Raw genomic sequence first — 13,396 nt, forward strand, 5'->3', positions numbered from 1 at the left:
TTCATATCCACCCTCACCCTCCTTTCATGGGTATTGCCCCCCGGTAGGCCCTGATGCTTGGCAGTACTGTCCTGACATAGTGCTCCTGTCCTCTTTGCAGTGCCACTCGGGCACCTTGATAATGCCAATCTGGCAGTGCCAAGGTGCTGCATTCCAGGGGGAGAGCCAGGGGACCACCCTGCACAGTCTCTGACCACGCAGAGGACTCCGCTGGCCCAGGAGAGCCCCCCTCCCCCTCCCGGGTGTTGTTCCACTTGGTCCATGTTTGTGTGTAGCAGTACTGAACGATGCCTGGCTGAGGCCTCCCTTAGGAGGCCGGTAGATCCTGGGCGAATGTGCCTAAGTAGGTTTGGTCATTGGCTGTGGGGTATCCCACGGGAGGCTTTACACGGCATCTACCACCATGCTGCATGCCTGTTTGAGCACGAATCAATAGGTAGATTGCGCCCAGCGGGTTTTAATGTTAAGCTTCGCTAATTTTCACAACATTATGGGCGGGATTTAACTAACTGGGAACAAAGTCCCATGGCCAGCACATTTAGTCACGTGTTTCCCCGCACTCGCAGCGCAGAGAAACACACTATAAAACAGCACACAGGTTAGATAGGGGGCCTCAATGGGGAGTGCGCAGCTGAGGCTGCACATAGCCCCATTTTGTACACTGAACAGTTCTGCTCGACGGAACTCCTCAGTGTAGTGAGAGATCGGGGCGCCACCAATCTCTAGAGCCACTAACTTGACCCCAACCCCTCCCAAGCCCCAACACATATGGGAGGCACCCGTGACCCGATCGTACAAGGTGCAAAAAATGCCAGCTTGGCATCTTGGCAGTGTCAACCTGGTACCCTGACACTGCTCCTGCCAGCTGGCAGTGCCACCTGGGCACCTTAGCAGTGACAAGCTGGCACCCAGATGGCAGTGCCAGGGTGCCTGGTTGGCACCAGAAGTGCTCCAGGGGCATGCTCCTGGGGCCTCCAAACCCCTGGGAAACCCCCACGAGTGCTGTTGTGTCTGGTCCCTATTTGTGGAGACCAGTACTGAATGGCGCTCGCCCAACGTCTCCGAGGCGAAGGGGATAGATCCCACTGCCTCGGGTACTTCAGGAATTTGCACATTAAAGTGAGACTAGTTGTCTAGCTGTCTCGCTTTAATATGTAGATTGGCCTAAAAGTGATCCCACCCACAATGGGTGAGATTTGCATTGCAACGTTTTGCAAGATCGTGTTGGATCTCATGAGGCGTTGCGAGCCGCGTAGATCCCGGGAGCATGGTCTCCCGGCTTCTATTGGCAACGCTGGGCTGCGGCGAGCTGCTTTTCGGGTGCAGCGTGGCATGGCCATTCGATCGCGCCCTATGTCATATCTGAGGAACAGGCCTGGAGATGTTAGTTCCAAATTCAGAATAGTAGAAATCTTGCCATTATAGCTGAGCATTTCTCGCCTTACCAAAAGGAAATGAGGCCTGTATTGGAACAAATTCACTGAAAATATCAGGACCTTTTTATTTTTAAACAGTAAAGTACTGTTGATTGTATAAAATTGAGAGCTGTATAGTTTTTTTTTAAATTAGGATCGCTGCTGAAAAGGTTTTCTTGTAACTAAAGTAAATTCCATCCCTTCCCACTAAGGTGGGACTTATGCCCTGTTTAGGTAATTTTCCAATATCCAGTTGAGGTATTTGCCTCACCATGACTGAAATCATCTTTGTCAACCTGACTTCATTCTGCCAGCCTCCCTTCCTGCATCTTTCCTTCGCCCTGTGCCTGACTCTCCCCCTCTATTTTGTCTGCCTACCCGCCTACATTTTTAACTTTCTTCTCCTTCCTTTCATTTTGATCCAGTTGTTCCCTCACCTGAAGGCAGCACTTGATCACGTGCAGCGCTGAGAGAGTTTAACTAGTGATTAAAATTCTCACAGATAGCCAGAGGAAAAAGAGTCATGACTAAAATGTAATGCAGTCTGGAAAAAGGTTCATAAAATAGGAATAAATAATGAAACTCCGTGATAAGGGGCAGCATGGTAGCATTGTGGATAGCACAATTGCTTCACAGCTCCAGGGACCCAGGTTCGATTCCAGCTTGGGTCACTGTCTGTGTGGAGTCTGCACATCCTCTCCGTGGGTGCATGGGTTTCCTCCGGGTGCTCCGGTTTCCTCCCACAGTCCAAAGATGTGCAGGTTAGGTGGATTGGCCATGCTAAATTGCCCTTAGTGTCCAAAATTGCCCTTAATGTTGGGTGGGGTTACTGGGTTATAGGGATAGGGTGGGGGTGTGGGTGCTCTTTCCAAGAGCCAGTGCAGATTCGATGGGCCGAATGGCCTCCTTCTGCACTGTAAATTCTATGATTTCTATGATATAGTTGCAGGAAGGAAACACTGGTTGGGGTACAAGCTTGTATGTTACCAATGCCTGGATGTCAGTTCTTTTATTCCACACTCAAGATTTTTTTCTGGAATTTGACTGAGGTTTGAGGTGAACACATGTGCATGTAACTGAAATATCTGCCTCTGTTCAGAGAACACTGAACCGAAGGACAGCAAGCACTGTGCAAGAAGATGCAGAATAATTTTAAGACAGGATTTATTTTTTCATAATTTTAAATGTCAAACATCAGACTACAGCCAGATTATTTGTATAACATCTGAACAATTCTCATCATAGTTATGTTAGGATTTGAAAGCAAAAGGAGAACTGTTTGAAACTTAACTGGGAACTTAAATATTGTGGGTACAAGAGCAGGGTAGAGGCTAGCTGATCTGCTGCAAGTAACTCACTTCTCAACTACCCATTGCCTTTCCACCATCGACAAGGCACAAGTCAGAAGTGTGATGGAATGCTCTCCACTTGCCTGGATGAGTGCAGCTCCAACAACACTCGAGGAGTGCCAGGACAGAGCTACCCGTTTGATCGGCACAACATCCACCAGCTGAACAATCACTCCTTCCACCACCTGCGCAGTGGCAGCAGTGTTTACCATTTACAAAATGCTTTGCAGCAGCTTGCCAAGACTCCTTCAACAACACATTCCAAATCTGCAAGCTGTACCGCCTAGAATGAACAAATGCATCAGCCGCATATGTGGGAACACCACTTCCTGTATGTTGCCCTCAAAGTCACATGCCATCCTGACTTGGGAGTACGTTGCCATTCCTTCCCTTAGAGCACCTTGGATGAACCTACATCATATGGTCTGAAGTGGTTCAAGAAGGTGGCTCACCTCTACCACCTCAATGCCAATTAGGGATAGGTGATAAAAGCTGGCTTTGCCAGCAACATCCATGAACAATTTTTTAAAAGTTTGATTTCTAAAAATTTATGGAACAAGTGGTGAAAAGGATGATTCTGTTTATAAAGTTAGCTAACATTCAAATGCCAACTTATAAATTAATGGAACTTGTTTGCAACCCCAGGGTGAGGAAAAGAAGCTGTTAGAAAAGGGGTTACATTCTCCTGCATCACCGTCTTCTATCCCTGATCAGATGAAGAGCAACATCATTAAAGCTCAGATGGATGCTGCACTGAAGGTAGGAACCCAGGTGAAGTATCACATTTTATAATCTATTTTCTGTAATTGCATGCTGTAGCTTGGCAATGTCAGAGTCTTTTAGCATCAAGAATCTGAGATATTTACAACCAATTCAAACAGACAAACAAAATCCTGCATGTAGTACACATCCTTTCAAAGCCATTACACACTAAAGGGCATCACATATACGGAAAGGAAAATTAAAGATTTAGCTGTTAAATTAGATTTTTAGACTTAGATTTATTGTCACGTGTACCAAGGTACAGTGAAAAGTATTGCTCTGCGTACAGCCCAGATCGATCGTTCCATACATGAAAAAACATAATGGATGTAGGAAGAGGATCTGTGGGGAGAGCTTGCAGAGAATCGCCATGCTCCGGCGCCATCTTGATTCAACATCGAGACACCAATAGTGAAAAGAAGTCTTAAAAGCATTTCAAAGCTAAGAAATCAAATGCTTGATTTTTTTATTGTTTCAAAGGCACACGATCCAAACTGGCAAGTAGCTGAAGCAATTACACAAAGAATCAGAGTCTCCCCCCCCCCCCCCCCCCCCCCCCCCGAGCCTGGCAGCTTTCCCATTTACTGATTCCCCCCCCCAACCTTACTGATGCCAACCGGCCTGATGCTCTTTCTACAATGCTAGGTGCGGAACCTGTGGAACCCTGGCTTCAGCCTTCTGTGACTGGTATTCTCTTCCACTCACTGTCCATTTGGCTGGCTGCCAGTCGGAAGCAGCCTAGCAACATGTTAATAAAACACCGTTCTTAAGATTGGCAGGGCTCTATTATAACCCTGGTCTTGCAGGTTCTTTGGCCAGATTTTGACTTCCCATGCGCCCTCCTCAAGTTGGTTATCTGTCAGATGAGTAGGCCCCTGACTCCAGATTGCTGCTATTGAGAGAAGGAGGTTGTGGGGCAGAATCCCATCATTGGGGGGGCGGGGGGGGGGGGTGGGGGGATCAGTTGATTATGGGCCCAATTGTGAGTGGTATACTGGTATGCCTAAATAAAAACAAAACTGGTAGAAATACTGAGCACATCAGGCAGTATCTGTGGAGAGAGAAAAATAATTAGGCCACTTGGAGTATAGTGTTCAATTCTGGTCGCCACACTACCAGAAGGATGTGGAGGCTTTAGAGAGGGTGCTGAAGAGATTTACCAGAATGTTGCCTGGTATGGAGGGCATTAGCTATGAGGAGCGGTTGAATAAACTCGGTTTGTTCTCACTGGAACGACGGAGGTTGGGGGGCGACCTGATAGAGGTCTACAAAATTATGAGGGGCATAGACAGAGTGGATAGTCAGAGGCTTTTCCCCAGGTAGAGGGGTCAATTACTAGGGGGCATAGGTTTAGAGTAGATGTACGAGGTAAGTTTTTTTACACAGAGGGTAGTGGGTGCCTGGAACTCGCTACCGGAGGAGGTGGTGGAAGCAGGGACGATAGTGACATTTAAGGGGCATCTTGACAAATACATGAATAGGATGGGAATAGAGTGATACGGACCCAGGAAGTGCAGAAGATTGTAGTTTAGTCGAGCAGCAAGGTCGGCACGGGCTTGGAGGGCCGAAGGACCTGTTCCTGTGCTGTACTTTTCTTTGTTCTTTCTTCTTTGTTCTAATTAATATTAAAGGTCAAAAATCTTTCCTCAGAATGGGATAAAGTTATAGATTTAACAGATTTGAAACAGGTGCAGGGTCAGGGAAAGGAAGGGTGGGGAATAGGTTGGAAAGTTTGAGGGTAAATTACAATAGGGATGATGGTGCAAGATAAAAAGGTATACTAATAGGGCAAGGAGAGAAACAAAAATGTGGGTCTAGGGTAGATGAAATAACAAAAGCAAAATCATCACCAACAGCTGCCATCCAAACTACGTGTGGGCAGAAGGTATGATCTGAAATTGTTGACTGAGTTTGGAATGCTGTAAATACCTAATGGAGAACTGCTGTTCCTGGAATTGAATTGTATTGGAACAGTATAGGAGGCCAAGGGCAGAGGATTTAAAATGAAAATGAGCAGAGAATTAAAATGACAGGCAAAAATACAGCTCGAGTACCTCGTATCTGGCCACAAAAACCAGCCATGTCAAAAACGGACATTTTGTTCCCCTGTTCCACCACACATCTGGCAGCATCTGTGGGGAGAGAAACAGTTAATGTGTTGAGTCCAATATGACTTGGAGTCGTACTGGATTTGAACATTAACTCTTTTTCTCTCTCCACAGCTGCTTCCAGACCCACTGAGTTTTTCCAGTATTTTCTGTTTTTATTTTCCACAGTATTTCACTTTTATTTCAGGTGTAGCAGAGACCAGGAAGAACAAAAGACTCTTGCAGAATCCGATGGGTAGAATATTTAGCTATATGCTGTACTTGGGATCAGGACATTTGCCTATTCTTGCTACAAGTACCCGTGTTGCGTTTGTGTTTTGTAGTGGTGAGGGGTGCATTCAGCGGGAAATCCCGTTGACAACGGCAGGTCCAAAACATCCCGCTGCCAGACACTGGCGAGCTGCCCTCCGCCGCTGCAGAACAGAGGGGGAGGAAAATTCCTGCCCAAGGTGTTCAAATGTGAATTAAGGTGTTCGATTTTTTATCTGCACACTGGCAAATTCCAAAATCTGGCACGGACTTCGTCCTAAGATTGCTGGATTTGAGGTATCTTAACCTATTACAGTATTTAAATTCGGTAACCACCTTTGGAGAGCAATTTACCTGCTTGCATCACTTTTGGAGGTAGGTGGGGATTAGGTCTCCAATTCTCTTTCTATTTTAATCCCATCTCCCCCAGTCCTGGCCTGTCCTGGGGAGGCAGGTTAAAACTAGCTCTGTTGTCTCCATTTCCTACACTGCTAATGGATTATCCTGTCTTTTTGATAGATGAGTGTTCAGCAAAAATTAAAGACCGGTTTACAGTCTAGGTTGGTGTTGTCTCATGCATGATGTTAGGTCGTTCAAAGTTGGTGTTGAACCAGGCAGCACGGTGGCACAGTGGTTAGCATTACTGCCTCATGGCGCCGAGGTCCCAGGTTCAAACCCGGCTCTGGGTCACTGTCCATGTGGAGTTTGCACATTCTCCCTGTGTTTGTGTGGATTTCGCCCCCACAACCCAAAGATGTGCAGGGGAGGTGGATTGGCCTCGATAAATTGCTCCTTAATTGGAAAAAATGAATTTGGTACTCTTTTTAAAAAAATAAAAAATAAATTTTAAGTTGATGTTGGAGTGATGGATGAGGCATTGGCTTTGCTTTGCCATGCTTGCTTGTCCTGAAGGAAATTGACTCTGTTCTCCTCAAATGTTGAAATTTCTCAACAACAGAGACTTTTCCATTTGGATAAAAGCAAATTACTGCGGATGCTGGAATCTGAAACCAAAGAGAAAATGCTGGAAAATCTCAGCACGCATGGCAGCATCTGTAGGGAGAGAAAAGAGCTAACATTTCGAGTCGAGATGACCCTTTGTCAAAGCTTTTCCAGCATTTTCTCTTTGTTTTCCGTTTGGGTTTGTTCAAGGCTGTTTTTTCCGATGTATTGGGATACAGCTTGCAAGCTCTGAGGGCAGCTTTCAAATTGTATTTGTACCTAAGTTTTGGACATCCTGTGGTGCAGGTTCCCATGCTCAGCAGGCTGTAGGATACTGCCTTTGGTAAATCACAGGACCGACCCAGCGAAGCTGAGCTCTGATGAGCAAAATTCCCTACACTATTGGACAAAAGAATTCCAGAGACAGAGTTCTGTTACACCTGAGAAAAGGCTTAGAGGGACATACTTGGCTGAGGGTGGGAGTAGAATCCTGCTCAGTCAGGACAAGCTTTGAAAATCATACTCTGGCTGGCCTGAACCCTTTTAACCCCAGTCTTCCTCACGCTTTTCTACTTTGAGTACTTTGCAGCCCAACTACTCATCCACTGATACTCAAGTTCTTCATGACCAACCAACCTGCTGCCCTCGCATTCAAATGTTTCCCAATCTATCCAGAGTGCTTTGATTGATTCTGCTTATTTGCCCCAGTCCTTTCCTGTCCTTACTGTTTGCTTACCCACTAGTCCAATTGCTTCCCAACTGGCTGATTTTTTAAAAAGATGTTGTTCATTTCTCAGAGTTAAAGGCCAATGCACAGAGTGGACGGGGCAAGCCCATAATCCATTGCCTTGCTTGATCCAAAAAACAATTCAAATTCAATTCATGGTTACCACAAAAGAGACATACAAGATCCAAGCTGAAAAGAACAGGCATTGCACCCGATCTTGGACTTGATCCTACGCTTGATCTTAGCCAAAAAGCTGAGAAGTGATAATTGTTGACTTGGTTGTTTGTGCTAAGTTCTGCTTGACTAGCTGGCTGGTGAAAGAGGAGAATGAAATGTTAGAAAGTCATGAGGAGGAGTTAGAAATGACAGCGAATGAGAAAAATGAAGAAAAATAAATGAACATGAAAAAGGAATTGGGAGAGCTGTAAGAAATGAAGTAGAAGAGTGTGAATAAAAAGTGATAGAATAGAGAGAGAGACAAATGGCTCGAAAAAGGTGAGAGGGAGAAGACAACAAGGTGATCAGAACTAAGCCACATATTTCTATTCCACCCTGTCCCCAGTCTTCCTCACAGTACAATACAAGGAACGAATGATTATAGCACTAGGCACCAATCAGACCACCAGGGACCATGTGGGTAACAGGGATGCATACTGAGCATATAGACATGTAATCACCTTTCTCTTGGGCAATAAAATGATAAACTCCTACAGTATCACAACAATCAAACGTTACCAGGTGGAAATGTTGTAATTTAAATTCATAAAAAGTTAGAAAAATGGTGTTCATGCAGAGAAAAGGGGCGTCATTCTCCGCCGGCGGGAGTCTCCGTTCTGCCGGCACCGGGGGTTTCCCGACGGCGTGGGGCTGCCCCACAATGGGAAACCCCATTGACCGGCCGGTGTTACGGAGACTCCCGCCGGCCGGTCGGCGCAGAAATGTGGCGGGGCGGGTAGGAGAATTTCACCCAAGATTCTTCAGGTCATTTGAATTCAGAATTTAGTTTAGTGTTACTCACGATATAACATCAATTCAAAAGAACTCTTGAGAATCAAGCTTTCCATGACATCTATTGATCAAAATTAGGAAGATATAGATTCTACATATTTTTGTTGGGATTAATTGGTCTCTTGTTCAGGACTGATATTTCTGAGACTGAAATGATTAAAACAAAAATCTCACACTCAATCTCTTACTTTCTTCTGTTTTATTGTGTGTTTGGTGTCTAGAGGGTATTTTGGGGATTGTCTATTCTCCCAAAATATGATGCTCGAGTAGCATCTGTAGTTTCTTAAAACTATTACTCTTTGTTTATAGCAAGCATTTATACATTTTGCATGTTACAGCCTTCCGGACTTAACATTGCGTTGAACTCACACCTCCATCTTCACCCCATTTTTGTTTCTATCAATTTATTTTCATGGCAGCACGGTGGCACAGTGGTTAGCAATGCTGCCTCACAGTACCAGGGACCCGGGCTCAATTCTGGCCTAGGGTGAATGTCCGAGTCGAATTCTCCCCATGTCTGCATGGGTTTCCTCTGGTTGTTCCAGTTTTCTCCCACAGTCCAAAGATGTGTAGATGTAATGGACATGTTAAAGTGCCCATTAATGTCCAAAGATGTGCAGGTTAGGTTGGGTTACAGGGTCAGGATGGGGGGTGTGCCTAGGCAGAGTGCTCTTCCAGAGGGTCGGTGCAGACTCGATAGGCTGAATGGCCTCCTTTGGCACTGTAGGGATTCTATGATTCAACAACTTCAGACTGTGAACTCTCTCCTCCACCTTCACCCCATTTTTATTTCTATCAATTCATTTTCATTTCCATCGATCCATTTTTCCCTCACCATTTTCTCCCCTTCTCCTCCCCCACCCCACTAGGACCATCAGTTCCCTGTTCCAAGTTGTCCTTGACACACTGCTTACCTTTGTTCTGCCATCAACACATTCTAATCTCTTAATGTGCCATTACCAGCACCCTTCTTAGTCATTATCACCAACATTTACCATCCCTTTGCCAACAACATCTTTGTCAATTTCCAACTTTTGCTCGCCCTCTAGCCGGCCCCACTGCTCTACATCCCGCCACCACCACCGCCCCCCCCCCCTCCCCCCCCCCCCGGCCCCCTCACAAAACAGTATAAATCTCATCCTATTTCTATTTTACTCTAGCTTTGACAAAGAGTCACCCAGACTCAAAATGTTAGCTATGTTCTCTCTCCACAGATGCTGTCAGACCTGCTGAGTTTGTCCAGTGTTTTCTGTTTTTGTTTCAGATTACAGCATCCGCAGTTATTTGCTTTTACACATTTGAAGGTCGACACTATTTGGTGCAGTGAGTAGCATCGCTGCCTCTGAGCCAGAAGTTCCAGGCTCGAGTCCCCTCCAAGACTTGATAGCCAAGGAAGCTGAGTTAAAATCACGGCAAAATGGGTGGAGGATCAACCTTCCAACACACCAATGGCAGGCGGTAAGAGTGGGAGAGACTCCTGGTGAGCCATGCTTGATGTGGAGTGTGTCCCTCAAGCTATATGCCTCTGGCAGCAGGCTAGTGACCTGTTCCAGGTAAAAACTTGCTATGGGAATACGTTAAAGTTTGCCTTATTCTCTCAGTGTGGGAAGAGCAACAACAACCTCTACACAAGACTGGAGCTTCTTTTCCTTCCGTAACGCTTTTCAGTCATATGATCTGACATTATTATTACATCAGCATTATCTATGTTCCTGATCGTAACCCTTTACTCTACACCTTCCACTTCAGGATAACAAGAGGTGGTGCTGGAAACAAATGTGTCATTAAGTCACAATATTTCCTCTTTAAGTTGGTAAACTTATCCTGAAATTCTCTTTTAAATTGTACAAAAGTAAAGGTGCATCTTGCATGAGATAACTTTAGCTACCATATTGACTGCCACTTAAACCCTTTGAAAATGAATACATTCCTGCAGTTATTTTTGCTAAGAATGTATTTACTGCAAACTGAAAACCCTCACAATCTGCTTTTCACTGGTGAAAAAGCAGTTTAGGACGTTGTAATTACTAGAATGTGTTGGCAGGTGCACTGGTGTAAGCTAGCTTTGTTTTACTGTACCGCATACAGGTAGATAATTTGATACCACAGGACGTGGTGGAATGTTGCTTCATTCACAACTTGTCTGACCACATTTCACTCTTGAAATATGAACAGTCTTGTTGATGAGGTCACATTGCTAATCTGTTGTTACAAATGTAACTCAGAACAGCTGACCATTGCCTTTCCAAAGCAAGAGGCATTACTAACTTGCAAATGTGATAAAACAGTAGGGTCGAAAGTATTGAAGGTCTGTCAGATGTTACTTGTTGTGAGTTAGCAGACACTGTACCAAGTTTTCTAACTATGGATGTTGATCTATCAGCAATAGAGGTGTTTGGGGGATTATTGAGAAGAGGAATCAAGGTCTGACTACAAGCAGATTGGGTTTCAAAGTATGTTAGCACTGGGAAAGGAGTTCTGGATTTTGCAGAAACACTAAAAGGGATGTTCTGGAAACATTGATGAAGCTGTAACGGCGAAGGAGGACTGTGGGCCTGGAAACATTGGAGTGACCTTGTGCTTAGGTAGTAAATGAAATACTGGGGGAATTTTGGGAACATTGAAAGAGGGAAAAAGTTCTGAGTCTGCATCCAGAAGCAATGGTGCTTGGAAGAAGGTTTTGATACTTTGGCAGGTTAAACTCTGGTATTGTTGAGAGGTGGCTATCATTTTCTGTGCCCAGCAGTTTTGTGGGTAAAATGCCCAGAAGAATAATGAACAGCCTTTGACCTCTTTGAGACCAATAGGCTCCATGCTTCCCATTTAGAGCATTTGTTGTGCTATTACGGAGTTTGCCGTCTTTTAGATTCTTTCATAAACATAGGGCTGAATTTCATGGGCACCAGGTATGTGCTAGACGGAAACAGCAGCAGATGTGAAACCCACTTCGACCCAACAATCCATAAGAAACACAATATCACTCTGGTGGACCAATTAAGGCCCAACGTGGAATGTGCCCATTGGTCGGGTCGAGGATGTGGGGCGGGGGGGGGGGGGGGGGGGGGATTGGGGGTAAGGGGGGAGCGATGGGTGTGGAGGCAAGAGGATGTCGGATGCTGGGTCCAGTGGTATATCCCCGGAACTTAGTAACTTCAATTCAACTTCCAGTGGGAAATCAGATAGGTCTTACAACATTGAATCTAATTTTGTGTTACGACAAAACGAAAAACGGAAAATACTGGACAATCTCAGCAGGTCTGACAGCATCTGTGGAGAGAGAAGGGAGCTTGATGTTTTGAGTCTGGATGACTCTTTGTCAAAGCTAGAGAGAACTGGAAATAGGGTCAGATTATACTGTTGTGGGGGGGGGGGGCGCTGGGGCTGGCTAGAGGGCCACCGATAGGGCCCTCTAGGGCCTAAGAAGTGTTTATACAGTGGGGAAGATTTTCCGGCCATTCCCGTTGGCGGGATCTTCTGGTCCTGCCGACAGCACCCTCCTCCCCTCCCCCCTGTGGGTTCCCTGGCAGCGAAGAGTGCAAACAACCGAAAACCCCATTGACAGCAGCGGACTGGAAGATCCTACTGCTAGCCGATGGCAGGCTGGCTCCACCATACACGCACCCTGCAGCTTTTCATCTATGAACTGATCCTGACTAAAACCTTCACTAATTCAAATTGTATACAGCAGGTCTGAAATATGCCTCTAAAATCTACAAGTCCTGCCCAGCATCTGCCAATAATCCAACTAAACTATGTGGCAGCAGTGAGGAAACTGTAGGTGGGAGGAGGGGAAAGGAGTTGGGGAAGGGACTTCCTCCAGCTACTTACGTCAGTGAAGAAAGAAAGAACTAACGAATAAACAGTTCTCCAACACCAAGATATCCCAGAGTGCCTGACCGCTTTTTGAAGTGTGGCCTCCGATATAGTGTGGAAAGTGTGCCAGTCAGTCAATTTGCACACAGCAAGCTCCCGTAGACAGCAATATTGGATCTTTAGCAACCATCTGAGAGGGTAGACGTGGTCTCAGATTAACATCTCAGCTGAACACTGGCAGCACAGAGAGTTCTGCACCCTTTGCGCTGGGACTGTAACCCCTGTGCTCAACTCTCTGGAATGGGACTTGAATCCATAACCTAATGAACTCCAGAGGGCAGAATGCCATCAAGGGTGCATCTGGTCTACCTGCCACAGCTCTGGACTGACCAGCTGAGGTGACGCAGCTAGAACTAGTTGCCGTGGTACGGGAGCGAGGTGAGCGGATGGTGTGCTGGAGATTGCAAATGAAGTGTGATTGTTCCCTTTTGTGTGGGAATCTGTTTAAAAAAACCATTTTAATTATGCAGGAGTTTAGTCATATTCTACATCTACTGCTGGGTCAGTTGCACATCCCCAATGGCAAACCTGCGGTGTCTGTATGCTGGGTCATAATGAAGGCCTCGGTCATGGGACTCTGACGTTCAGAGAGTCCCTGCCCTCAGCAGCAGCTTCTCCCAATTCAATTACAGTGGCAAAATGCCAAATGGCCATGAATTGCAAGGCCAATATTCAGTCAGTGTCCCCCATGGTTTGTACAGACTGATCGATTTTGTTAGAACTTTGGCACAGATTTGTAATGAACCAGTTTAGAAAGCTAGCGCCATCAAAAGGAAATCTGCCAAAACTTAGAAATATGCCAGCAGCAAAACCGCAAATAAATTGGAAACGCTTGTGCTCCGGGGACCTTTAATCCTGCCCTTGGATGACAAATTGATTTTTTATTAAACCGTAATGCCTACCTGCCCCTTTTACCCATGCAATGAGTGCCAAATTGTATGGGAACTGAAAAGCTCTGTCAAT

General features: G+C 45.7%; 1 protein-coding gene and 1 pseudogene across 2 annotated transcripts in view; one reads left to right on the top strand and one right to left on the bottom strand.

Annotated features, from left to right (window-relative positions):
* Positions 1 to 13,396, top strand: part of LOC140425065 (band 4.1-like protein 4B) — a 574,236-nt gene that overhangs the window by 438,668 nt on the left and 122,172 nt on the right. The window contains exon 18 of one of the 2 annotated variants that reach the window (XM_072508898.1): positions 3,410 to 3,535. In XM_072508898.1, the coding sequence (XP_072364999.1) occupies positions 3,410 to 3,535 (126 nt within the window). The remainder of the gene's footprint in view (positions 1 to 3,409; positions 3,536 to 13,396) is intronic. The other variant, XM_072508899.1, reaches the window with a different exon arrangement.
* On the bottom strand, positions 7,602 to 7,817 carry LOC140425902 (U2 spliceosomal RNA; annotated as a pseudogene).

This window comes from Scyliorhinus torazame, chromosome 6 (genome assembly GCF_047496885.1).
Source record: "Scyliorhinus torazame isolate Kashiwa2021f chromosome 6, sScyTor2.1, whole genome shotgun sequence".
NCBI lineage: Eukaryota > Metazoa > Chordata > Chondrichthyes > Carcharhiniformes > Scyliorhinidae > Scyliorhinus > Scyliorhinus torazame.